The sequence below is a fragment of the Pipra filicauda genome, unplaced genomic scaffold (genome assembly GCF_003945595.2).
Source record: "Pipra filicauda isolate LSUMZ 115617 unplaced genomic scaffold, ASM394559v2 scaffold90_size2875636_pilon, whole genome shotgun sequence".
NCBI lineage: Eukaryota > Metazoa > Chordata > Aves > Passeriformes > Pipridae > Pipra > Pipra filicauda.
In genome coordinates, this window is record NW_024105098.1 from 912,904 (window position 1) to 936,907 (window position 24,004).

The 24,004-nt window shown below is 49.3% G+C and overlaps 1 protein-coding gene across 2 annotated transcripts; it reads right to left on the reverse strand.

Moving 5' to 3' along the window:
- Positions 1-1,897: 1,897 nt before the first annotated feature.
- On the reverse strand, positions 1,898-23,804 carry STK25 (serine/threonine kinase 25). 2 transcript variants are annotated; one of them, XM_027724975.2, is made up of 12 exons: positions 23,721-23,804; positions 22,735-22,861; positions 16,241-16,471; positions 15,011-15,067; positions 13,867-13,975; positions 12,472-12,629; positions 12,027-12,212; positions 11,731-11,876; positions 10,760-10,874; positions 10,368-10,439; positions 6,793-6,929; positions 1,898-4,027 (listed from the first exon to the last, which is right to left on the reverse strand). In XM_027724975.2, the coding sequence occupies exons 2-12, from the start codon at positions 22,783-22,785 to the stop codon at positions 3,988-3,990; spliced, it is 1,302 nt and encodes a 433-aa protein (XP_027580776.1). In that variant the 5' UTR covers positions 22,786-22,861; positions 23,721-23,804; the 3' UTR covers positions 1,898-3,987. The 2 variants fall into 2 exon arrangements, with proteins under 2 accessions (XP_027580776.1, XP_027580777.1); XM_027724976.2 differs by having other exon boundaries at positions 23,725-23,803.
- Between the last annotated feature and the right edge of the window lie 200 nt (positions 23,805-24,004).

Here is a 24,004-nt window from a genome sequence, read left to right on the forward strand (position 1 = left end):
TACTCACTAGTTTTCCAAGACTGGTTCTTGGTTCACCCTGCACCAAGTGCTGCTCCATCCAGAGTCATGTGCTGAGGTGGGACTCCCCGAAACAGGTGCTTCTGGAAGGACAGCAGGCAGCAAAAATTGCTTCTTTGGTTGGGAATACTGAGCTCAAATGTCTCCACGTTTAAAGAGCAGGAGCTCAGGCTAGAAAAGCCAAAAACTCTGCTATTCCTGGCAAAACTGCAGACCCCTCACCTCGGTGAGCTTTCAGTGAGGTAAGGATTTCAGTGGCATGTCAATGCTGTGATAGATTTTACTTTTCCAGAACTCTGCGGGAGTACTTTTTGTCTTTGCTACAAGCATGAGCAGTGTCCTTAACAGGACCATTAGGCAAGAACAGATTACAGCAGGTCCTTACTTCGTGGTTTCTTGCTCACATGGTGTATGTAAAGGGGAGATGCACTTGGGACCGCATGGCTGAGGGTCCACGGTCTCACTATTTCAAAGACCATCCAGTTCCACTCCCCCACACCACCCACGCCCCCTGCCATGAACAGGGACACCTTCCACTAGCCCAGGTGGCCTTGGACACCTCCAGGGATGGGGCAGCCACAGCTTCTCTGGGCAACCTGTGCCAGGGCCTCACCAGCCTCACAGCCAAAAATTTCTTCCTAATATCCAATCTAACGCTGCCCTCTGTCAGGGTGAAGCCATTCCCCCCTTGTCTCACTGGAGCCTTCTCTTCTCCAGGCTGAACAACCCCAGCACTTCCAGTTTTCCCTCCTTGTGCTAGCCCTTCATCTGGGATAACCCAGTCTTGCTTCATTGCTTAAGAAACCAGAACAATTGAGTTCATGCAGTAACTTCTACCACACGTTTAATGCAACAGACTGGAGCTGTTCTGGTGGCTACTCCCTTCTCTCCCTGTCCCAGGAGTGACTGTTTCACCAGAGAAATCACCTCCCTCTTTCATATTGGCTGCATCACCCCAGCTTTACCTCTGCTGAAGCATCAGCAGTGTGTGTGGGCACAAGGTGTTCTGTGCCTGGCAGCACTCGCACTGCTGAGGTGCCAGTGGAGCAGGGCTGGCATGCCAGGAGTCAAGAACTCTGCTGGGCAGGGTTAGTGCCTGACTGGTGGAGGAACAGTCAGACTTTCATTATATAAGGCAGACCATCAACCACCAAAACACAAGCTGCACCCCCCTGCCCAGCTGCACCACCCCTGTCTCGGCACAGCCTGCTCAGCTGAGGTGAGCGCAAGCACGGGGCATTTAGCAAAACTCCCCCAAAAAAGCAGAGTCAGAAGCACATTTGTCAGTCTGCCTTCCTGGCTGCAAGGGGGAAAAGGTGAGGCAGCACTGCAGAGCTTGGTCACAGCCCCAGCTGTGGCCTTTACCTCTGTTCCTGCTCAGAGAAGGGACGGTCACACACAAGGGTTTAAACGCCTAAAGTGGCATCTCCAAAGTGTTCATCCTGTCCCTGAGGTCACACTCTCAGGGGTGTCTGATCCAACCCTTGCTCAAGCAGGGCTGTCTGGGTAGCAGATTATCCCTGGGCAACCTGTGCCACTGCCTGGACCCTCTCTCAGCTGCAAAGGGAGACAGAGGAAGGCAGAGATACCCTGCTGTCAGCTTTTACAGTCAAGTCTGAGTCTAAGTAACGCAGATAATGAACAGACTCCAGCAAAACCTGCACCTCACATTCCCCAACACAGTCACACTTTTGCAAAGCAGTGTGTACTTCCTGTAGCACCAGCAGAAAGGACAGACATGCCTTCAGCTGTAGTTCCTCCTTGCACACAAAGTACTTGGGTCTGTCTCCTGGGTGATATGGGGGAAGACCAAGGGGGATGCAGAGACAGGCAGCTGGAACCAATCCTTCTCCCCTAATAACACAAAGTTACACCAGCCTCATTTGTTTTGTTACTTTATTGAAAGTGGCAGATCCCTTTCAACGTTTTTAAAAACTAAACGCATTGTTGCTTTGAGTACTGGACAAAGGTTGTGGGGACTGTTTCCTTTAAAAAGTTTACTCATTACACTGCAGAGAGTGTGAGTAACGATACAGGTACCTTATCAACACGGTTTGCTACCGTCATGAACAGCAACTTTAAAAGCAGCAGGAGCCCTTCTGCTGGCCTGCAGCCTCTACCTTCCCCCTCTCCAAGTTTCCTGTCTGTACATTAACTTCTCCTAAGGGAAAAATGGGTTTGTTCTGCTCTTCCTAACTGCAGGCTCTGAGCTGGCTCACACCACAGCAGGACACTGCTCTGCAGCAGAGATCCAGCAAAACCCAACAGCAGCACCTCTGCTCTATGGGACAGGTTCATAGTGTTGCTGAGCCTGGATTTATCCATCAGGAAGAATAAAGGATAGTCATAAGCTAAAGTGAACACTGCACACCAGGATGAGGGAACATATGGTCCTCCTGAGCACTTAAAATCTGCAGGTCTGAATCCAAGTACCAAAAATCAAGCCTTGCTTCTAATAAAGTGGCTGAACAGCTCCAGCCTCTGTTCTCAGCAGCTCTGGGGTGAGCCACATCATCCACACACAAAGACCCAGACAGAAAGATCTGGATAACTGAGGTCTTGCTGACTTCATGGGAATCTTTACACAATTAGAGGGCAGGTCTCTAGGCAACCAGCTATCAGGGGTTATTTTCCTAAGTCTGTTTTTCTAGACCTTTAAAGTGTAGATTTAAGATCTGTGAGCTTACCTGAATTAAAGATTTGCTTTATAAACTAGTATGACACAGAAAGCAAAGCTCCTTGGGGATGGCTCTGCTGGAATACCTTAAGCAACACAGCAGATGCTTTAATTACTCTGCTAGCAAACACCACCCCATCTTGTCAACTGGAGCAGAGCCCTGGCTGCAGTGAGTTTAGATCCCAGGCTGAAGGAAGAGCCAGAAAGGAAAGGTTGAGAAGGGGATGCCTAGAGCAGCTTCTGGGAACCCCCAGCCCCGCCACACTGCTGCAAGCCATCCAGTTTATGCCTTCTTGTAGAGGACGGGTTGTTGCCTTGAGAACTGCTACGCAGTGTCCCTCTGCTTTGTGAACCAAAGCCCTGTCAGTGCCTTTGGCTGCTGTGTTCCACCCACTCCCCTTTCTTAACCCTTCTGCCCCATTTGGGCCTGCACAGTGCGTGTCTGCTCACCTCAGAGACCAGCACTGCCCAGCCTGCCTGTCTGGTTGCTTCTGCTGCTGAAAGTGCCAAGGACAGGAACCCCCCCCAGCTCCCACAGCAAAAGGACCCACTTTGCCTTCTGGTTCCCAGAGACTGACAGCAAGTTCTGCTGTTGCTTGAAGTAGATGAACCAAGGCCTAATACAAAATGATGTCCCAGAGCCAAAAAAACGTACAGTCAGCAAATCCATCCTCCTGTGAAACAACAGGCTGGGAAAGAGCGGCAGCGCATCGGCTCAGCTGCTGCTGCTCTGGAAAGCGTTTTGTTACTCGTGTGTGAAGGGGTTGAAGTGATCCTCCAGAACGACTGGAGAGCTGCTCTCGCTCTCCCAGAGGCTCTAGTGCCTGGAGAGCTTCCCAACATCCCTGCACTCACACATGACTGCTCACAAACACTTCTTTAGGAAGGCCAGGAGGCTAAAACCCATCAGACTCGCCTGTGAAACACATCTCAGTGGAAGAGAATCTCCCTCTTTTCCAGCAGCCAGGCATTTACCAGAAACAAGCTGTGAATCAAACCAAGCCAAAACGGACACATCCATAGGGAAACAATTAAAAACTGCATTGATTACATTGTAAAAACAATTAGACCACCCATCTCGGGTTCTGCAAAAGGTCTAAATTGTACTTGCATCGCAAACCCCACCCTGGGTTATCATGAAAACACGGCTAACATGAAGGCTCTGAAATGTCCTGGAGTCCGTCACACAATGTCACATCCAACGGCAGATGGTGGTCTGGATTAGAGATGTAGTTCTTATGAAGCTGGAAAAAATCCTTCCCCCCTCACGACAGCAGCAGGGAACGTGGGTGTCAGCGGGCAGAGGTCAGGTGGTTCCGACTGTGTGAAAACCTGCAAGGAAGAAGAACGGGGCGGGGGGAACTGGTCAGCTCTGGCTGTTTGAAGCTCTCACCCGGGAGAGAGTCAGTCTGTGTAGGTCTGTCCCCATTCCCATTGCCCCTGCAGTTTTTGCTAGATAAAAAAAAAGTTTTGAAAGCAAACAACAGCAATTTTAAAAAAAAGCCAAGGTGGCACTTTTTTCAGGCTTTCAAGATTGTTTTGACCTAGTAAGAAATTTTCAGCACTAGTGTTTTACAGTAAGAAAGCATGAGGGTCTCTGAGGTTTTGCAAGCCCCCCCAAAAATGTATCTTGAGCTTCTGCCCCATCCAGCAGTGTCATTCCTAGGCTGACAAAAGTGATTGATGCTGAAACATCTGCCCTGCAGTCACCTGTGTGCATTTGTGAGCACGTCTTGCTCAGCCAGACACTCAGGTTTTCCAGGTATCACCGGGACACCTTCTATGACCTCTGTGGGTCAGCCAGAATGATGAGAGTGTTCTCCTCACAGCATTAAAAGATTATTAGATGAGGGATCGACACAGAACCCATGGCATATTTGCTTGAAAGTCTGAATGACACAGAAACAGAAGCCCTCCAGTATGGCCAGTACATTTGGTCCTTAATATCTAGGACTCTGCTTGACAGCAGCATGTACAGGACAACCAGGAGGTCAGGTCAAGCCAGTGTGTGTTTAGGAAAGGTGGGTCCTGCCTGACCAACCTGATTTCCTATGACCAGGTGACCCACCTAGAAGATGAGAGAAAGGCTGTGGATGTAGTCCACTGTCTCCTACAGCATTCTCCTGGAAAAGCTGCAGCCCATGGCTTGGACAGGTGCATTCTTTGCTGGTTTAAAAACTGGCTGGATTGGCTGGGTCCAGAGAGTGATGGGGAATGGAGTTACATCCAGCTGGGGCCAGTCACTAGTGGAGGTCCCCAGGGCTCAGTGTTGGGGCTGGTCCTGTTTAACATCTTTATCAATGATCTGGATGAGGGGAGTGCGTGCACCCTCAGTACACTCACGGGTGACACCGAGTTGGGTGGGAGTGTCAATCTGCTGGAGGGCAGGAAGGCTCTGCAGACGGATCAGGACAGGCTGAGGCCAGTGGTGTGAAATTCAACAAGGCCAAGTGCCAAGTCCTGCATGTGGGTCACAACAACCCCCTGCAGTGCTATAGGTTTGGGGCAGAGTGGCTGGAAAGCTGTCTGATGGGAGAGGACGTGGGGGGGATGGTCAACAGTGGCTGAACATGAGCCAGCATGTGCCCAGGTGGTCAAGAAGGCCAATGGCATCCTGGCTTGTGTCAACAATAGTGTGGCCAGCAGGACCAGGGCAGTGACCATCCCCCTGTGCTTGGCACTGCTGAGGCCCCACCTCAAGTCCTGTGTCCGGTTCTGGGTCCTTCATGACAAGAAGGACATTGCTGGAGTGTAAAAGTCCAAAGAGCAATGGAGCTGGGGAAGGGTTTGGGGCAGAAGTCAGATAAAGAGTGGTTGAGGGAGCTGGGGGGGCTCAGCCTAGAGAAAAGGAGGCTCAGGGGGGACCTTCTTGCACTCTACAACTTCTTGACAGGAGGCTGTAGCAAGGTGGGGGTCAGGCTCTGCTCCCAGGCAACAAGCGACAGGACAAGAGGAAATGGTCTCAAGCTGCACTGTGGGATGTTCAGGTTGGACATCAGGAAGAAATTCTTCATGGAAACAGTTGTCAGGCATTGGAAAGGGCTGTCCAGGGAGGTGGTGGAGTCCCCATCCCTGGAGGTGTCCAAGGAATGACTGGATGGGGCACTCAGTGCTCTGGGCTGGGTGACAAGGTGGGGATTGATCACAGGGTGGACTCGATCTTGGACGTCTTTTCCAACCCTAATGATTCTGTTCTATTCAATGGGTACTTGAGCTACAAGGCACGGACTTAAACCCATCAGAAGTAGATGCTTAGAAAGCCCAAGTTCAAGGGTGTAAAAACTGCAAAGCCTGGGTTGTGTCTACAGGGGCAGACGGAGCACGGGATGGCTCCTTTGGTCACATGTATGGCAAAACACTTCCAGCTTGCTAACCAGGGGAGGGCCAAATGTTAAGTTTCTCTGCTGGTAACAAAAAGGATGAGATTTAGGATAGCCTGCTGTGAAAGGGAGAAAAGCTGAATTAATGTTAAATTAAAACCCTGTGATCAGGGTCTGACGTTACTGCCTGCAACACATGGATACGACTGAACTTGGTGCCAGCAGTGGAGGCAAGTTTGACACAGCAAAGAACTGAATTCTACCAGATTACACTCCTTCACTGGTTTAATAAGCAATTGCCTTCAGGAAAAACACACTTTCCTGTGTATTTTCTGTACACCTGATGCTGGGCAAGCAGTGACTGTCTGCACATACTGCTGTAAAGCACATTCCTTGCAATGGAACAGATACATATTAACAAAAACTTACTATTCCAGAAGTGATCCTGATGAGATTTTGCATAGTCCTTGCTACCTGGGTAATAGGACCAGCAGGACATCATATGTATATAGGTATATGTGCAAAATGAAGGTGAATAGTAGCATCTTTCTGTGCTCTGCAACATACCTCTACACTACAGAAACCTGTTCTCTGTGAGGAAGGACCTCTGGGGCATGAAGAACTGCTTCCATTACATGAAAGCAGCTAAAAGAAGTGACCTAAGGACTATTAAGGCAGCTTGTCATCAGTATTCACTTTTGTCTGTCTTGACTGCTTGGCACCAACCTTTCCCACACCCATGGAGTACAGCTGCCAGCTCACACTCAGGACACTCACCTTTGTACCCGCTCCACCATGTGTGCTATCAGTTTGTCAGAGATGCCTGGGCAGGACTCCTCAGCCAAGCTAAATGCATTCTCCAGCTCCTCCATGGCTCCCACATTGCCTCCAGTCTGCTTGTGCTTATCTTTGAGCTGCAACCCAGAAACAGTGCATTAGATCCTTATTTTGTTGCAGAAAGCACTGGTCAAGCAGTCCAGCACTAAAGCCCTTTCTCTTTTAGCATGACTCCACCAGGGTGCAGAAGGCCACTCACATTCTACTTAAACAAACCAAAAAGGTCTCTTTCTGTAGATCAGGAAGGTGGAAACCCAATGTCTGGGATTCAGATTTTCTTCTAGGTACTAATGGCAATCAAGTCCTTACCAAAACAGGATGTACTCTTAAATGAATTAAATTATATAAAAAAAAGGATCAACAGCCCTGAAAACTCGTAGAGTAGTAACAGCACCAAGAACTCCAGGTGTACCTGAAGCAGTACAGTCACCTTTGCTGCTAATGACAGCCCAGTGCCCAGACACACACACAGGCTCAAAGGCAGGTAGGGCAGAAAATATCCAACACTGGGACTTAGTCACCACCACTTTTAATAACCCCAGAAAAGTCTCAGTTGCTTCTAGTGACTGAGAGGCCGAGGCAAACAATGGTCAAGCCATGGATCCTGAGCCCCTTGGCCTCCAATACTCCTCTCCAAGACAGCTTTTAACCAGGGAGCAAGGGAAGGAAGCCCATGCACCAAGACCTCCACATGCAGCATCTGCCCTGATGAAAAGCCTCAGTTCACATCTTTCATGCTCAGTGCACTCCAACTAGGCCTCTGCTTGCACGTTTCCAATAGTTAAATTCAAAGAGTTACACCTCTGTCGAGAAGGAACTCCTGACAGGTCACTGGTGCTGACCCTGAAGGAGTCTGTCCTTGGAAATACCACATTCCCACCCCTTGCAACAGTTCCCCACCTCCTTCCCAAAAGTGCTGATTATGACAGGCCCTTCCCCAGTTCACCATCACACTGAACAACAATCAAACCTCCTGCTGAACAAGCAACGTCTGCCAGCCTACCACTGTCCAGTTCAATTAAGCTCCCGTTAGGCCACGCTGATTAAAGGGCTTTACATAAGCCTCACAATTTTAGGATCAGCCTTTCCTGTTGCTGGAGCTCACCTTTTCTCCATGCTCTGGAAAGCAGGACAAATGTGAACACTAATCCCCAGCTGCAGCCGTCCCTGTGCTCCGAGTCCCCCACTGTGAACAAAGAGTTCCCAGACAAAAAGGGCTGCTGTCTCCTCAGTGGGGCACCTGCTGCCTAACACACAGCTCTGGGAGGAACCCACACACACCTCTGCTCAGTCAGAATGGCAGGGGCATGGAGGGCAACTCAGTTACACATCAAGGGTACAGATTTCTTAAGCCAAAAATAGCTGTGATGCTAAAGCCAAGGATTTGATGTCCACCCGCCAAAGGCTGCCCACCTCAGAACAAGCACAGGGCCTGTCCTGCAGATAAGTTGCCAGTTTATCATCAGCCTTTGATGCCACACCCCCGACCTTCAGCTTGCCCAGCAGCCTGTGACAGGAGCAGTCTGTGCTGGCCTGTCTTCTCTCTCTGCAGAAGAGCTCTCTGGAGGCTAGCAAGGCATTAGAGCACTGCACTGTGCTCACCTTACAGGCTGCCTCCAACTCACTGCTTGGTCCTCCAAGCGTAAATGTCATTTTCCCTCCCTGCCCCAAAAAGTTTCCAGATTTGCAGTTGCCCACATTTGTTAATTAACTCCCCATGGGCCATTTTCAATATTAGCATCCAATAACACACATGCAGGGAGGGTATATGAAAGATTACACACAGCATTTCAGTCAGATTTCCATTCATAAAGCCCAGCTTCAGCTATTTTATGGAAAGAGGGGATCAAACCTAGCTGGTCAAAGAGGCAATCACTCAACAGCAAGAAGGAGGAAGTCTGCCACTGGTAGGAAATTAGAACTGAAAAGAACACCACGTGCAACCAGCAGTGAAGCAGATTTCTGACTTGGAGAAGTTTTCCTCCAAGCCCCCTCTAATGCACACAAAGGCCAGGTTATTTCAGAGACTGCCCAAAACCCTTCCTGCACCTGATTTTGCTCGGTGGGATCCACAGAGCCAGCACGGAAGTCTACTCAAAGGAAAGGAGGATCAACGAACTGGGGCAAGGGAGTCAAAGTAGCAGAAATGAAATGCCCAAGAAGCCACTTCCCACCTGGAACTGGTGCAACAAGGTTGGTATGGAGAAGCACAAAAATGCATTCATACTCACAGCCCTGTCCCAGGAGGCTCCTAAACTGAACAGAGACCCAGATGTCAGTGACTGTGCTGCACAACCAAACTGCCTGCATCAGGAACCAACGTATTTTTAATTTGGTTTAATCTTACAGGTCTAGGCCTACAAGACCCAGAACACTGGTCTCATGCTCTGACCTCTGGAAGTCAAGCCCAGTGCAGTACAGAAGAGCTCAGTTAGATGAAGTCCCAGTATCCAAAGTGGAGCTGTCTCAGCAATCTGCTTTTTGGGATGACCTCTGGTTCCTGTCACGCACCAAACCCTCCTTCCACATAGCACTAGACCTGAGAAAAGGGAGTTAAGTCCAGAAACTATCCCTGAAAAGGCACAGTTCTCTGCTGGGCCACCCCATCAGGATCCAGAAAAGAGTAAGTCCTCAGGACAGAAGAAAGGGTCTCTGTGACCAGCACCCCAAGAAGAACCCTGACATGCAGTGCCTAAGTGATTTCTTCCGAAGCAGAACCTCCTTTCCTACACTCCTGCTGGAAGGAGCAACTAGAGCCTGTAGCCAGCCCCCCCTTATGATTATCCTCCTCTTCTCTTCCCTGAGAACATCACCCAAAAAGACAAGTCACCTTTATGCTGATACAGACACCATCCTATCATTAATGGCAGCTTTCACTTCAGCTCCACATCCCCACCCTGAACATGAGGCAGGGAACAGGGTGGATTTTCCAAACACATTTTCTCTGCCTGCCTTCCAGAGGATACGTGGCAGGGAACTCCTGGGCCTTGGCATGCTATTAGTAGCAGGCTGTGTAGATCAAGAAATGGTCCAGTAACCAGCAAAGCTGACTCCTGCTCTAAGCCACCTACCTTCCCCTCAGTGACTCTGCTGTGGACAGCAGCACAGCAGGAGGGCAGGGGACACGCACAGTGACAGGTCAGCCCGAGTACCTTCTGCCTTAACAGAAGCTGCACTTCAGCCACAGACATCAGAGTCCAGAGCTGCCTAACCAGCAAGCCTAAGACACAGGAGAGACAGGTGAGGATCAGACTCCTCTATCTGATCCTCACCAGAAGACAACAGGGTAATGCTTTGCTTTCAAACACAACTGTTTTGGGGAGGACACGCCAGGGACATACTCACTTTCCCCACATACAATCCAGCCCTCTGAGCAGAGGTACAAATGCTTCAGAATCCCCTAACCCTACTAGATACTTCACTGCACTTCCCTTCTCCAAATCCTTCCCATTTACTTATCCATGTCAGGTACCTCCATCTCCAACCAGCACAGGCACCAAGAAGGTTCTACTCACCTCCCCAAAAACTGGGTGAACAAGCGTGGAGAGACACTGTGACCGTGGTTGCCTCTTAATGGGCTCAGTAGGCTGGAAAGCAACAGGAACAGAAGTTACAAGCACATGCAAAAGCTCCCAGGGCACACAAGTGTAAGTACTAAGTGTAAGTGTGAAGTACTAAGCTTTTGGTGAATTCACACCACTTCCATGGCAGTCCCCTCACCAGGTTTTAGGAAAGCCACAGGTTGCAGTACTCTGATGATGTGGAAAAGGCAATTCTGGAGCACCAGCCCTGGGTGCCAGACTGAAGTAAATTTTAGACAGAACATGAGTGCCTTGTGGCTTCCCCAAGACACCCAAAAGCTTGTGTTAGTTCAGTCCACTTCAGAAAGACCAGACAGCACACAGACCTTCTGGGAACCATGAAGAGCCATTCCTTTGTGCAGCTTGCTCAAGGAATTGGGGCGAATGGTTGGTGGGAATGTCCAGATTGGACCCTGGTCTCCATCTTCTGCGTCTCCATCACTGCAAATGAAAAGGGGAAGGTCAACACAAATCCTCAGTTCCATAACTCAGGGGTTTGCCCATGTAGTCCTGGAGTCATAAGCTCTGTCCCACTCTGTTGCCATATCATCGCAGAGCTCCAGGCATTTCCTTATCCCAGAAAAAAATCCTAAAGAGAAACCACTTCTACAGCACATACACAGCATCTGAGAGATCTGAGCTAAGTACTACATCATGTTTCCAAATCATCACAGTCACATTTTTGCTCTAGAAGCTTGAAGAAGCTTCTAGTGCTAATTAAATTTAGGAGAATTTCAAGACAATACAAGCTCAGAATTTCAGGCTTAGATGTTACAAGCCAATCTCCCAGAGTCCTTGGTCACTTGAGTCACTGCCACTACAGTTAAAGAGCAGCTCTGTGATACCACTCTGGCAATAAAGTGCCCTTTCCCCACCCGAGGCCCATAACCTGACTGTCCTGCACAGCAGCAGCAAAGCTCTACCCATGAGTACACAAACACACAAACACAGCTCTTGCCACAGTTACTAAAGCCTGTCGCTCTTGTACTTAACGGAATGGACACAAAATACAGGCAACAAGAGCCCTGCTTTACTATTTACACCCAGACTAAGTTGTTTCTTGTCAGTACTACAGCTCCTTACACTCAGCAAAGAAGCTCCACAGGTTAAGACCAGAACAGAGAACCGGGTCCCACTGAACAGGAGGTAACAGCCTGGTTCTTCAGGCAGCAGTCACCTGTTCCCACAAATGGATGCTCACAGGTCTCTCTGAGCTACCATAAGATCTCCAACCCCGGTGGGAAAAGGACCTGAGCCGTTTGCAGTAGGCACTCCTCTGTGCAGAACATGTACGTACATGTCGGAATCACCAGAACTGGAATCTTCTCCATGGCCCTCTGACTTCCAGCGCTTGAATCGATCGATCAGCTCCATTAGGAATGAGGTTTTCTTGGTGTAGCGTGTGATGAACTTGTGCTTTAGCAATTCTTTAGCTGTTGGCCTCTGGAGCAGATAAGGAAAGCATGTCACATCCAATCATCTCTGCACGCTAAACATGCAGCACACACTGACTTCCAGTGGAATCACAGAATCTTGTGAGCTGGAAGGGACCCACAAGGATCATTGAGTCCACGGGTGGGCAGCAATACTCACAAATCTAGGATCCTTATTGAGACAGGCTTCCACAAACTCCTTGAAGGGCTTGCTGTGGTGACCCTCAAGTGTTGGAGGATTGTTTTTGGGGATCAAGAAGAGAACCCTCATAGGATGCAAGTCAGAATTTGGAGGCTCTCCCTTTGCTAGTTCAATGGCTGTAATTCCAAGGGACCAGATGTCTGCCTGAAAGCAGAAGAACGAAAGCAGAAGGATGAGGAGCAATGCTACAACATGAAAACACACAGTTTTAGGACAGCCAAAAGGCTAATCATATAAAATCAGATGGAGCATTTCATGTCTAACACACAAACTTCTCCAGGAGACCCTGAACCATAACAGGAAAGAATCATTCCTGTAGTAAGCAGCACTTCCAATCCCTGTTCCAGTCCTAGCACCACATCCAAGTAGGCCCAAGTAGCAACCCTCCTGCTCCCAAACTCACCTTGAAGTCATAAGCAGACTGTTTGATGACCTCTGGTGCCATCCAGAATGGAGTCCCCACAAAGGTGTTTCTCTTGATTTGGGTGTCCGTCAACTGTCCAGCCACCCCAAAGTCAGCCAGTTTCACATCTCCTTGCTCCGAAAGCAGCACGTTGGCAGCTGTTCACACAAATAAGCATTAAGTCTGCTGCCTTCTGAATCTCCAGCCCACACAGAACTGAACACTGAGAAGGGCCCTCCTATGCCATTCTCCTTCACCCCCAGTGATAACCCTCAGCTTGGATTTTCAGCCTCACACCCATTCTCGTGCTCTGAACTCCACCGGGTAACATGAACAAGTTCATGCACTGGGCTGGATCATAACAGGAATATTGCTATGGTAGGAGCAAGGAGCAGATGTGAAGGGCCACACAATCAACTACATGTGACACCTGGTCACACAAAGAAGGCAGGGCAACATGGCCCCAGTGGTCTTGATTTTTTTCGGTGTAGCATTCAGCACAGGTGAAATTGCAGATCCTTCTGAAGAGCTCAAGTCCCAGCCTTATGCTTCTTCCCAGTCACTCATAAGACAGTAACATTGTGCAGGTTTGGGAATGGGGGTTTTCTGCAGGACTTTTCATCATGAGAGAGACCCTGCCTACAAGCTTTCAGCATTTTCCCACTGCTGACAGCCAACAGCCCTGCACGTCTTGCAGCCCTAGAAATGTGCAGTCTCACATACACAATGGAATCTTTTCTCCTTATCTCCCTGCATGAGGTTACTGTGCTCTGCCTGTTCACCTCCCCTCCCACAGGGGGTCAGAGGAGTGAGCATCCAGCACTGGCCACGGCTCCACAGCACTGTCCCTCCATCCTCCCACTGTCTTTTGATGCTCTGGGCTCGCTGTGACACTGCTCTTCAGGAGGCAGGTGCCAGCACTCTCTACACTGCACGAGGCCAATTACTATAAAAACCAGTAACAGGATAAGCTGATGCAAGCTGCCCTCATTTTCTAGGGCTGTGAACCCTGCATGAGGACAGCTCACCTTCACTGTGAGCTATAACCATGATGACCAGCACGCACACCCTTGGGGTCCACCAGCAAACCAGATGTCCAGACATGAGTCAGCTAATATCTGAGCATGCCTTTCATCAACTCCTTTGCTTTAGCTCCCTGCCTGTCCAAACTCCAAGTGCCAGAGGAGAGCTACAGATCCCTTTACTCTAAACACCTAAAGACATGAAAAGCATGAGTTGTGACACAGTGACAAGCATCAGATTCAGAAAACAGAAACCTAACAGGAAAAGGAGCACTGAGCTTTGAAATCTCACAGATTATCGCTACATGATACTTCTGAATTCTATGTTACTAATGTCCCTGACAAGAAAGGGAGCTGAGCTCTCCAGTCTTACCTTTGATGTCCCTGTGGATCTTCCTCTCTGAGTGTAAATAATCCAAACCCTTTAGGATTTCTCTCAGGATAGTAGCTATGTAAGTCTCCTCCAGCGGTCCCGGCTTCAGCTGATAAAGGGCAGAAAGATGACTTAAAAGAGGGTGACTGATGCCTCGGATTTTTCAGGCTCTCAGTTTATTACTTGGAAACCTTGGGCCAGAAGGTCATACTCAGCAGGAAGTACTTGCATGCCTGGTGCACATTCTGCAAGCAGAATGCTGGACGTTGCACCTGGAAGCATTAAATGGAAAAACTTTGGGGGATTTTCTGCTAGTCTATCAGCCTATCAAAGGCTTCCCAAACAAACAGCAGGATGCTCAACTCTTGCTTTGGCCTGGAAATACATTAGTGAACAGAACATCTTAACAGTTTCTCTTGTTCAGGTCTCTCTGCTAGCACATAAGAACTGAATTTCAGCCTCTGCAACAGCCCGGAGACAACATCAACCCTCAGGCTTTGGAGTATTGTATCAAAGCTCTTCTGCTTTCCATCAGTTCTCCTCTAACCAAGTCCTGCCTTCCCAGTGCAATAACCAAGGTTCTGACACTCACATGACTGCTGCTGATGACAGCCCTGAACTACACCTTCCTGTGAGTCACTGCAGGCTCAGCATTTTCCCCTACATGACAGGTTACTGCTCTGGAAAAGCAGGCATTAAAGAGAAAAATCCTGTGACAGAATACAGCACAGCAGAACTTCGCCTACAGGCATATTCTGCATTTGTATTCTCTTAACGTTTGGGGTAACTTGATCACAAACCATGGCCCTGCTGAGCCATGCAAGCACTGAACACCGTAACTCTGACATGGTGAAGTACAGGTTCACACAGCTCAAAACCAACTGGCTGCTGTCACTTTTCAGTTCACTGGCTCTTCCCATCATACAGCAGCACAGTATTGTTGGAGGACAGTGCTTGGACAGCGCAGACATTTCCTCTGTCCTGGGATAAGCATAACCAGCATGTCTGTCCTGCACTGCACACCCCTCAGGCATAGGACTGCCAAAAAGATGGCATGTGGCAAGTAAGTGTCTGGCTTATGGGCATTTCACAAACCAAGGCTCCAGACAATGTTTTCATAGTGCAGAGCTTGCCATGTACTTACCAAATCCAGGGCTGAACCTCCTCCCAGGTACTCCATGATTATCCACAGCTTAGTGCCCTGCAAGCAAGAGCACAAGTCAAGAGCAAAGACAGTAATAAAAGCAGGCAGAAAAGTGAAACACCTGGGAGGCAGCAAGACATGGGAGTAGTCCTGTACACAATCCAAGAGATGCTGCACATCACAGCTCTCAGAGGGTCAAGGAAGGAGCTCCCAGCTCCCCCTTTTCTGCTGACACAGTATTATATAGGTGGATCTGGCTCCAGTACATTTCTAACTCTCAGTCTGCAGTTTTATCTAAGCAAGTGCCCCTACAGGCACCAGACTGCCCAGCCCACAGAATTAAGCTTATTCTCAGGTTGGAGCCACTTAGCACCTCTCCAACAGCACATCCAGCATAACTCCTTCTTGGCAATGGCAAGGGAGCTTTGCAGCCTTTGATCTCATTAACAGGGCTGCCATCTTGAAGGGTACAATTGGCAAGACATCTTACTCCTCAGAGAAGAGATTTCCATACTGAGGTTCACAAGGTCCTGGTAGGAAAAAACAGCAGGCCCACGAAACTACAGCAGAAGGCTGAGAAAATGTCTTTTGGTCTTTGAAAAATATGTAAGGAATATTCAGGATCCAAAGAACTCAGGAACTGTTTGCTGCAGTCCCAGTGTTACTTTCACCTCCAGCAGACAGTATGCAGAGGCCACCTCTGATCATCACTACTAGTAGCTTCCATTAGGGATTCCTAAGCCTGTTCTCAATGGAAGCATATCAGCACTCCTCCATATTCCTATTCTTTTCACCATTTCTGATGAAATGGTGATCACAAGATCACAAAGTTCAGTTTCAAACTTCTCTTCTTTCCAGAGGCATAAATCCCTCAGTGGTACTACCTTAGACTGGGCTATTCTGGAAAAGTATTCCACAAACTTCCTTTCAGGAATGGTCAGACGAGAGAGAGGTCAGTCTTCAACGAACAATTTTCTCTCCAGTGAAGTGCCCTGCTCTTGGTAACACACAGAACCTCATTTCCATGTGCTTAACAAGTGTTTTAAAGTCCAGTCTGCTATTAAGAGCACACCAGTGCAGCGAGCAGAGCCGCTGCTGTTCCTGTTGCCACACTGACACTCACACATTGGGCACCTTCCAGTGCTGTGTGCCACCATCCGCTGCAGCACCCACAGAGGAGCCCACACCGTTCCCAAACTGCTGGCAAGGAACCTCCATGGTTTGTCCTACCTTCAAGTATGAGCCATAGTACCGGGTGATGTAGGGACTATCACACTGGCTGAGCACTGTAATCTCCTGCTGAATGTCCTCGATCTCATCCTCAGCCTCCTCCAGATCAATGATCTTGATAGCAACCACCTCCTTGGTGCGGTTGTCGATCCCTTTGTACACTTCACCAAACGATCCTTTGCCGATCCGCTCCAGCTTGGTGAACAACTCCTCAGGGTCCACTCTGGAGTGCTAAACCAGAAAGCAGGGATGGGATAATTCCGTTAGATCCCAGGGTTGCAGAGCACCACACATACCCATACAGCTCATCTCCACATCTGTGCACCTACTGTGTTCATCAATTCATCCAAAACTCACATATCCAAGAAAGTCTGAGAAACTTGACACAGAATATATCCAAGATCAGAACTGAAGAAACCTCTTCCACAGGCTTTCTGCCTCTGCAGGAGGAGGAGAGAAAGAGGAGGGAAGTCCAGCAAGAGAATGTCAGCAAGTCTCTTTATGGAAAGTGTCAGCCCCTCTGGGACAGGACTGCTCAGCTGGAGGCACAAACTGGTGGCAAAGCAGCTCCACGAGCAAGCACCTGCTCACACTTCAATAGAGACCAGCAAGGTGTACCAGAACCAGCCTTCTTTCAGCAATGAAAGCAAGCAAGAGACCATAAGAATGTTTCCCTAGTCAGGTCCTGCACTCAAAGACTGAAATGACTTGAGAGATTTGCACCCTTCCCTACTTGTCTGGAGGGTGAAATACTCCACTGGTATCAATACCAGTTCACATTAGCTGTCTTCTCTGCTGCAGCCTGATTTCCAGGCAGCGCCCAGCCCAGCTCTCCTCAGATGCTTGCTGAGGAAACCTCACATCTTTTGGAAGGTCAGCAGCAAGGAGGAGGCAGGAGAGCAGAATGGACACTCCATCTGCCTGACCTGCTTTTCTGGAACAGCCTCTCCCATGGCTGGCACGCCCAGATGCAAAGGCAAATAGCATTTCCTCCATTAGATAAGCACATCAACTGGGAAGCTACTAACAGAGAAATACTGATTCTAACAGCAGCTGCACAGTTAACACTTTATTAAGATGAGTATGGATGAAAAAGCAGACAAACCACAATCACCTTCTAATGCTATTTATTTCAGTCCAGCTGCACAGCAGGAAGTTCTGCTCTGCTTCATGCTACTAAAATGCTTTTTGTGATTAGTTTTTTCTGCCTTTTTTTTTAATTTTTTTTTAAATAGTTAAAAAAAATAATCTGGAAAATACGGCCTGACCTACAGGAAGTAGCCAAGCTGCTATAGGGAGTTTTCCACACCCAGAACTTGTCGGTCTCACCTCTAACACCAGACCACTCCCTCCCAAGGGCCTTGAGCTGGCAGATTTTATCAGAGAACAGGGAAGCTGCATTTTTCCATCTCATACCAGGCTCCAGCAGCAGGCCATCATTGAGCAGCCCAAGGTGCTGCTTAATGATTAAGCCAGCCCATCATTATAGGTTGTTTGCCTTCTGTGCCCAGTGCATTGCTGTAAGGCAGACCCAAGTGAGCTTTACAGTCAGCTCATTCAACAGGATTTCTACACAAACTCCAGCCCAAGATACAGAAGGGTAACCAAATATCCTTTTGCATCCATAGCAACACCTAAACAGGCTGTACTTCGAACAAATGCACTGGAAACAGATGGGAGGGGATGTGCAGACATGAAAAGAACTGGAGACACATAACAGGGACTGGAGAGAGGGAGGCAGGGTAAAGGAAGAGGATTTGAGCTTGAGAAATGCCAGGAGACAATATGAGAATGATGACTGCAGGCAGGGAAAACAGTCTGGCTAGTCCAGGCTCACTACAGACCAGAAGCAGTTTCCACCTCTTGACCTATTTGGAGGAAGGGGCAACAATGTGCCCCAGATGTTACTTTGCACAGTCACCTACTGCACCCTAAAACTGCCACTCACCACATCAGCCACTCCCACACATCAGGGAGAAGGGAGGGAAAGAGGATCATCTCCTAGAAGCACCTGCTCAGCTCCTAAAGGAAACACTACCCACATCCTGCAGGGAAGCAACGCTGCAAGAAAACCTTCCTCCCCTCCCATGTAAATAACTTTTCCATGAGGTAAGAAACAGCAAGGTGGAAGTGACTGCTGCCCTCCTTAGCTTGGCATAGGATATCAGAGAATCAGGACTGATTCCTCAAGAATAGGACACCAAACATAAGAGCACTGGCTATGGCAGGCAGCTTCTGGGACAACCACCACTTTATGTGGTGGGCTCTGTAATCATGGACAGCTTGGTAAACAAGCTTCCAGACTTGGATGTTGGTTTATTCTGTTTTCTGTGGAACAAAGCAGTTCAGGTAGGGGTGGTGAAGGAGACAAAGCTTCCTGACAAGCACACAGAAATTCTGCCCAAGGGACTAGGGAAAACAATACAAACCTGATGGGCAGATGAGACAAGCCCACCACATTAGGGTGGAACAGGAAACTTCCTTTGTAGGGACTGGATTTACCTTCCCAGTACCTGCCACTTCAGAACTGACCTGGAACTGCTTTGGACCTCTCAGGTGACAGGGCAAGAATCCGACTCTATGGAGGACCTGAGGACATATATCCCTTGACACAGTGGTCAGAATCACACAAGTCAGACCCAGCAACAGCCAGAACCCAGGGAGCCAGTATAGGGCCAAGAGGTACAGAGTCATTCCAGCCACGGTTACAGTCTCCGGATGCTGCTGCAGGATCAGAGTCTGCTGACAAATTTGTCTGCTGACAAACAGGGAGGAGGAAACAGGCCCATCCCTGATGTAAGAAGGTCAGTGTCTGCCCAGGGGAACACCTTGTGAACTATCATTGTGGAAACCACAGAAGACATTGCCAGCTGGCATTTTCAGCAATCCTGAATTCCCATGACAAACTAAGATAGATAGAATTATGCTAGCCTGCAGGACACCTGCTCAAAAGCCCTCGTCCATTAAAAAAAAAAAAAAATCTGTTTTGAGCTGCCACACGGTAACTCACTGCTGACAAGCAAACGCTCAGATCCATAGCCATAAAAGTCTTAGCACTCACCAGACAACAGCACAAATGCAGTTCTGCCAGGAATGGAGAGCCATGGAACTGCACTGCTCTGTCAGGAGAGAAGCACAGTCACACCTGGGCCCTTGAGCTGAGGGGGCAGGGGAGGAGAAGAATGCACTCCACGAGCCTGACTCTCCCCTACCCCAACACATCTGCACTGGCAGAGCACTGCAGTGAGGGGTGTAACAAGCACCATCCGTCCCTCTCCTAAAAGCAAATTATCTCAGTGCCAGTTGTCTTGTCAGAGATTCACCCTGGCTGTAAATCCGTGTTCTGGAACTGCACTGCTACAAACACACCTGGAAAACTTCATTAGTAGGAAGTACCAGAATCCAGATGAAATGCTTTACACTTGCTTAAATGAGCATAGACAACACAAAGAGGCTTATTAGCACCTGTCACCTTTGCAACTGCTCACCAGCTAAGGTTCTTTCCATTTTCTTCCACATTCACAGAACCCACCAGGGCTGCAAAACAGAACTCCAGGCCAGCAGCTGCTGCTTTTTGTTCCACTACTACATGTAAAACCGTTAAGGGATGGTCACTGCATTGTACCTTTTCGCTTGACTGAATGTTTATTACATAGCAGTTCTGGAGCAAAAAGCCTCGTGCTGTTCCTCCCCACTGAGAGCAGTCAGGCACCAGAGATGGTTCAGGCAGGCCTGGGCAGACTTTGGAGGGGGGAGCACACAATGCACTATCTCTGTTGTAAGCACAGGAAGGGGAAAAGTATGAGAGGGATGACGACAATCTCCTAGTAATGTGCTCCACTTCTGCCCTCTGGGATCTAATCTCACAGCACAGGAAAGAAGGTCCTGACAGGTGTGGGGGTGTTTGCCATCCTGACTGATGATGCCATGTTTTAAAACAGAGCAACTCACTGCAGCCATCAGGAATTAGGAACTGCAGTGTGTTATGAGACAAGCCTGGCAGTAACACCAGCTGCTTCATGGGGAAAGAATGGGCTTTGGCAACTTTGCCCCCTCCAGCTGCAGAGACGTGATATCCATAGTCTTTGAGAGGAGACTAGAGAAAGCCTACAGTAAGTATCTGCCCTCATTTCAAAGCTGCTGCCTGGAAAGATAAGCTGTGTATTGGGAACAGAAGCAAACACCACTTGAACCAGCTGAAGATCTTCTCTCTGGGCTATGTCCAGCTGGATCTCATTCTCAAAATATTCGAGAGCAAGAATCATGCCTGCATCTGCTACATAAAACACTGAGGGGTGTTTAAACACTTTTGGAAATGAGACTTCCTTGGTCTGTGGCAGGTTGGAATTGGAATCACTGTTCTATACGGGACAGGTCTGCAACAGAAGATTGCCAAGGCCACAACATTTTATGAGCTGAAGCTGATGGAGAGCTTGGCAACCTCCAAGGGTTTATTTGGAACCAGAAGCATTTAGTGTTATTTCTGACTAGAGCACTTTCCAAACAGCCAAACAAACAAACACAATTTTCCTCTGCCAAAACACAGTGGAAAGGAGGAAGTTGGTATTAATAAACCTGTCATCTTCTTTTCCCATTGCCTCCTCTGCTCCCCAACTTCCCACCCAGCATTTACCCACACTGCATGCTGCACACTCACCTCTGGGCCACCAACACAGGTGTCTGCAGCAGGTATTGTGTTCTCTTTGAGGAAATCAGCCTTGTATCTGAAACCATCTGAAAGTTTCCCTTCTGTGTGAAATCTGTGCCCAGCTCTTTGCAACTGTCAAAACCTGAGGCAGTTTTGAATTTCTGAACTACAGACAAGAGGGAAGTTTGTGTTCAGCACTTTGATACACACTAATTTGAGACTCCCAACTCGCTTCACAGGCAGCATGCTTTTGCTTCAGGGGGTAAAGCATTACTTAGCCAAAAAACCTGAATGGCTTCTTCAAGGTCACATAAGGAACAACAAAACTAGAAACAGAGCTCAGATCAGAGCTTTAAACAGGATAATGTAAATATATCACCTGGCACATAGAGCTCCAGACAAAGACCAAAGACCTACAGTGCTGTATGTACACAGCAAAGGGGAGCCAAGGAAAGAGAGAAACAGCCTCCTGAGCCTGCAAAATGGAGGCACAGCTGCAGAACAACCTGGGGATCAGCCTAAGGTAACACTGCCCATCAGCACCAGAACTGGGAATCAGACAACTCAAGCCTCTGACATCCCAATTTAAGTCTTAGTCTCTTGATTTTCACAGTATTTTCCCAGTAAATCCTGGTGAACAGAACTTCAGGCCAGTTCCTACTGCCCTCCCAGCAAGCCTCGGTTACACAGATTTCAAGGTTGCACCAAGGATTCCTGAAAAGACCAGAGGAATGGACAACACAGACTGGTTTCCTATTCCAAGACCAGAGAGGCATGGGATGACAAGATCTAAGAATGCCTCACATTTCCATAATAAATTCAGAGCTGAGACCACTGGAACTCTGATAAATTTCCTGAGTGAATGTTGTGTACAAAGAAAACGTCAGAGCAACCTCCTCTATAGCTACAGAACTCAGTTCTAACCAGACAGTATCCTTCTCTTTCTCTCCCTGTACAGTGACTCACTCAGGCACTCTATTTGCATTTAATTCCATAAACACTTTGGGGAAACAGTGGATGTGAAAAACAGCATGTAAACTAAGACGTATTGAAAATCAATTTTAAATCAGAAAAGGTTCACAGAAGGCATCATCTCAAACCACTGAGGCTTTTAGTAATTCTACACCTATAAGGAGAACAGAAAAATGCCCAAAATTCTCACAAAACACGGCTTAAGAGGACCTACATTTGGTCCTGACATCTGCCAATAATCAAACACACCCCACAACCCAATTCAGAGGGAAGAAGATGCAAGCCAATACTATTAATGTGGTTTAGCTTTTAGTCCCAAGTCATGACATCATCCTTCCACATTCCTCTTATGAAAATGCCATCACAACAGCAGCATTTAACTGCATCCACGGAGGCTGAGATCTCTCGGAAGAGTTACTGCTCAGTATCAAATATCACTGCCTCTGATGCAGTGAGGTTACAAGCACTGTTTTTCTGAGACTAATGCCACGAACACTTTAGGAAGGTACATCTGGCACAGCCAGCACACAGTTTTTCTGCTCCCATTTCTAGACCTCCCCTCCCAAAAATACTCAGACTGTCTCCCAGTGACTCCTGTCTCCCTACAAAAAGCAAATTTAACCTCAGAGGAAGGCCCCGTAGTGTGTGAAGAACTACTTTTCTATATGTCTGGCAACACAACACTATCAATCAACACCAGCACGGAGACACAAGTCAATCAGCTAACAGGAGTAAGATGAGACGTGTGCAAGAGAGATAAAGAGTGGCAAAAAGTGATTTTCTGGTGATTTGTTTGAAACCCTCATATCAAGAGCAAACACTGTTATGTTTGCCCTTGGAATGAGTTTAAAATAGATTTTTAATCACCACTTACCTGGCTGGCAAACTCTCTCAGGTGAGCCATGCCTACAGGATGGTCAGACATTCGCTTCTGCAAAATCAGGGAGGGTTGGGATGTTGCAGCACGACAGGAAAGTGATAATTTCTCATCCACTGGTTAACTGCGACAAGCAAGAACACCACAGCTCTCATGTGAGGTTCTCAGAGCCTGCCTCATTTCCCTGAAGAGCTACCTGCATCTTTCTTCTCTCCTTGATTTGCAGCTCTCCTTGAACCTGCCGGCCCACTCTAAGTATGCCAGCCCCTCCTCACAACCCCCATTTCTCAATTCTTTACAGAAATGCCTTCCAGATGTGTCAAGGAGCCTCACCTTAATGATATACACTGACCAAGTCTCAGGCACCATTTTCCCCACCCATCACCTCGGCATGATAGTTAGCCCCATAGCTCCATCCCCTCACCACCACTCCCGGCATCACCCCAGCACCTTCCCCAACACAATCCACATCATCGTCTTCACACACCCCTTTCCTGCTGCTGCTCCCCAGCAATCCTTTCGCTGAGGGTACCCCTCTGCTCCCACTCTCCCCCGTACACTCGCTGGCAAAGCTCAGCTCCCCAGCGCACCTCTTCCTGCTCAGGGAACCCCAACCCTGCACCATCCCTGGCTGCTCCCCCACCGCTGCCGCCCAGTTCTGTCCCCAGCAGAACTCCTGGCGACCCTCCCCTCCACCCTGGCAACAGCTGAGCCCCCCTCGCCCGCCCCAGCACCTCCCGGTCCCCTCACTGTCCCCCGTCACGACGCGGCCCCACGGTTGCTCCCCCCCCACCCCGACTCCCCTCAGGGACACCTCGCCCCACCTCACACCCCAGCGATCCCCCACCTCCCCGGGTGCTCCGCGCCCCCACGGGCTCCTCAGCGCGCCCCCCGCTCCGCCCGGCCCCCTCAGAGTCCCTCTGTGGCGCATCCCCGCCCCGCCCGGCCCCCGCGGGCCCGCCCGGCCCCGAGCGCCGCCGCACCTACGGGCAGCGCTGCGCGGCCGCGGGGAGCGCCATGGCCGGGCCTGGCGCGCGGAGCCGCCGCCGCCCCGGCTGCCCCGGGACAGCGAGCGCGGCGGGGGGCGGGAGCGCCGGGCCGGGCGCAACGACACGGCGAGGAGGCGGCGGGGGGCGGGGGGGGCGGAGCGCGCTGCATGCCGGGAGATGTGGTCTTCGCGCAGCGCCGCCCGGCCGTGGACAACGCCTCCTTGGACTACAATACCCGGCACACAGCGCGCGCAGCGGGAGGGCGACGGGGCGGGGCC

Bases quoted from the DNA above. Each gene is read 5' to 3' on its own strand.
- STK25 (XM_027724975.2), bottom strand. From the start codon at position 22,785: ATGTCTGACCATCCTGTAGGCATGGCTCACCTGAGAGAGTTTGCCAGC. The intron at 13,976-15,010 runs GTAAGTACATGG...GCCCTTTATCAG, and splicing joins GAGGTTCAGCCCTGGATTTG to CTGAAGCCGGGACCGCTGGA. The intron at 4,028-6,792 runs GTGAGTGTCCTG...TCTTCCTTGCAG, and splicing joins ATGGTGGAGCGGGTACAAAG to GTTTTCACACAGTCGGAACC.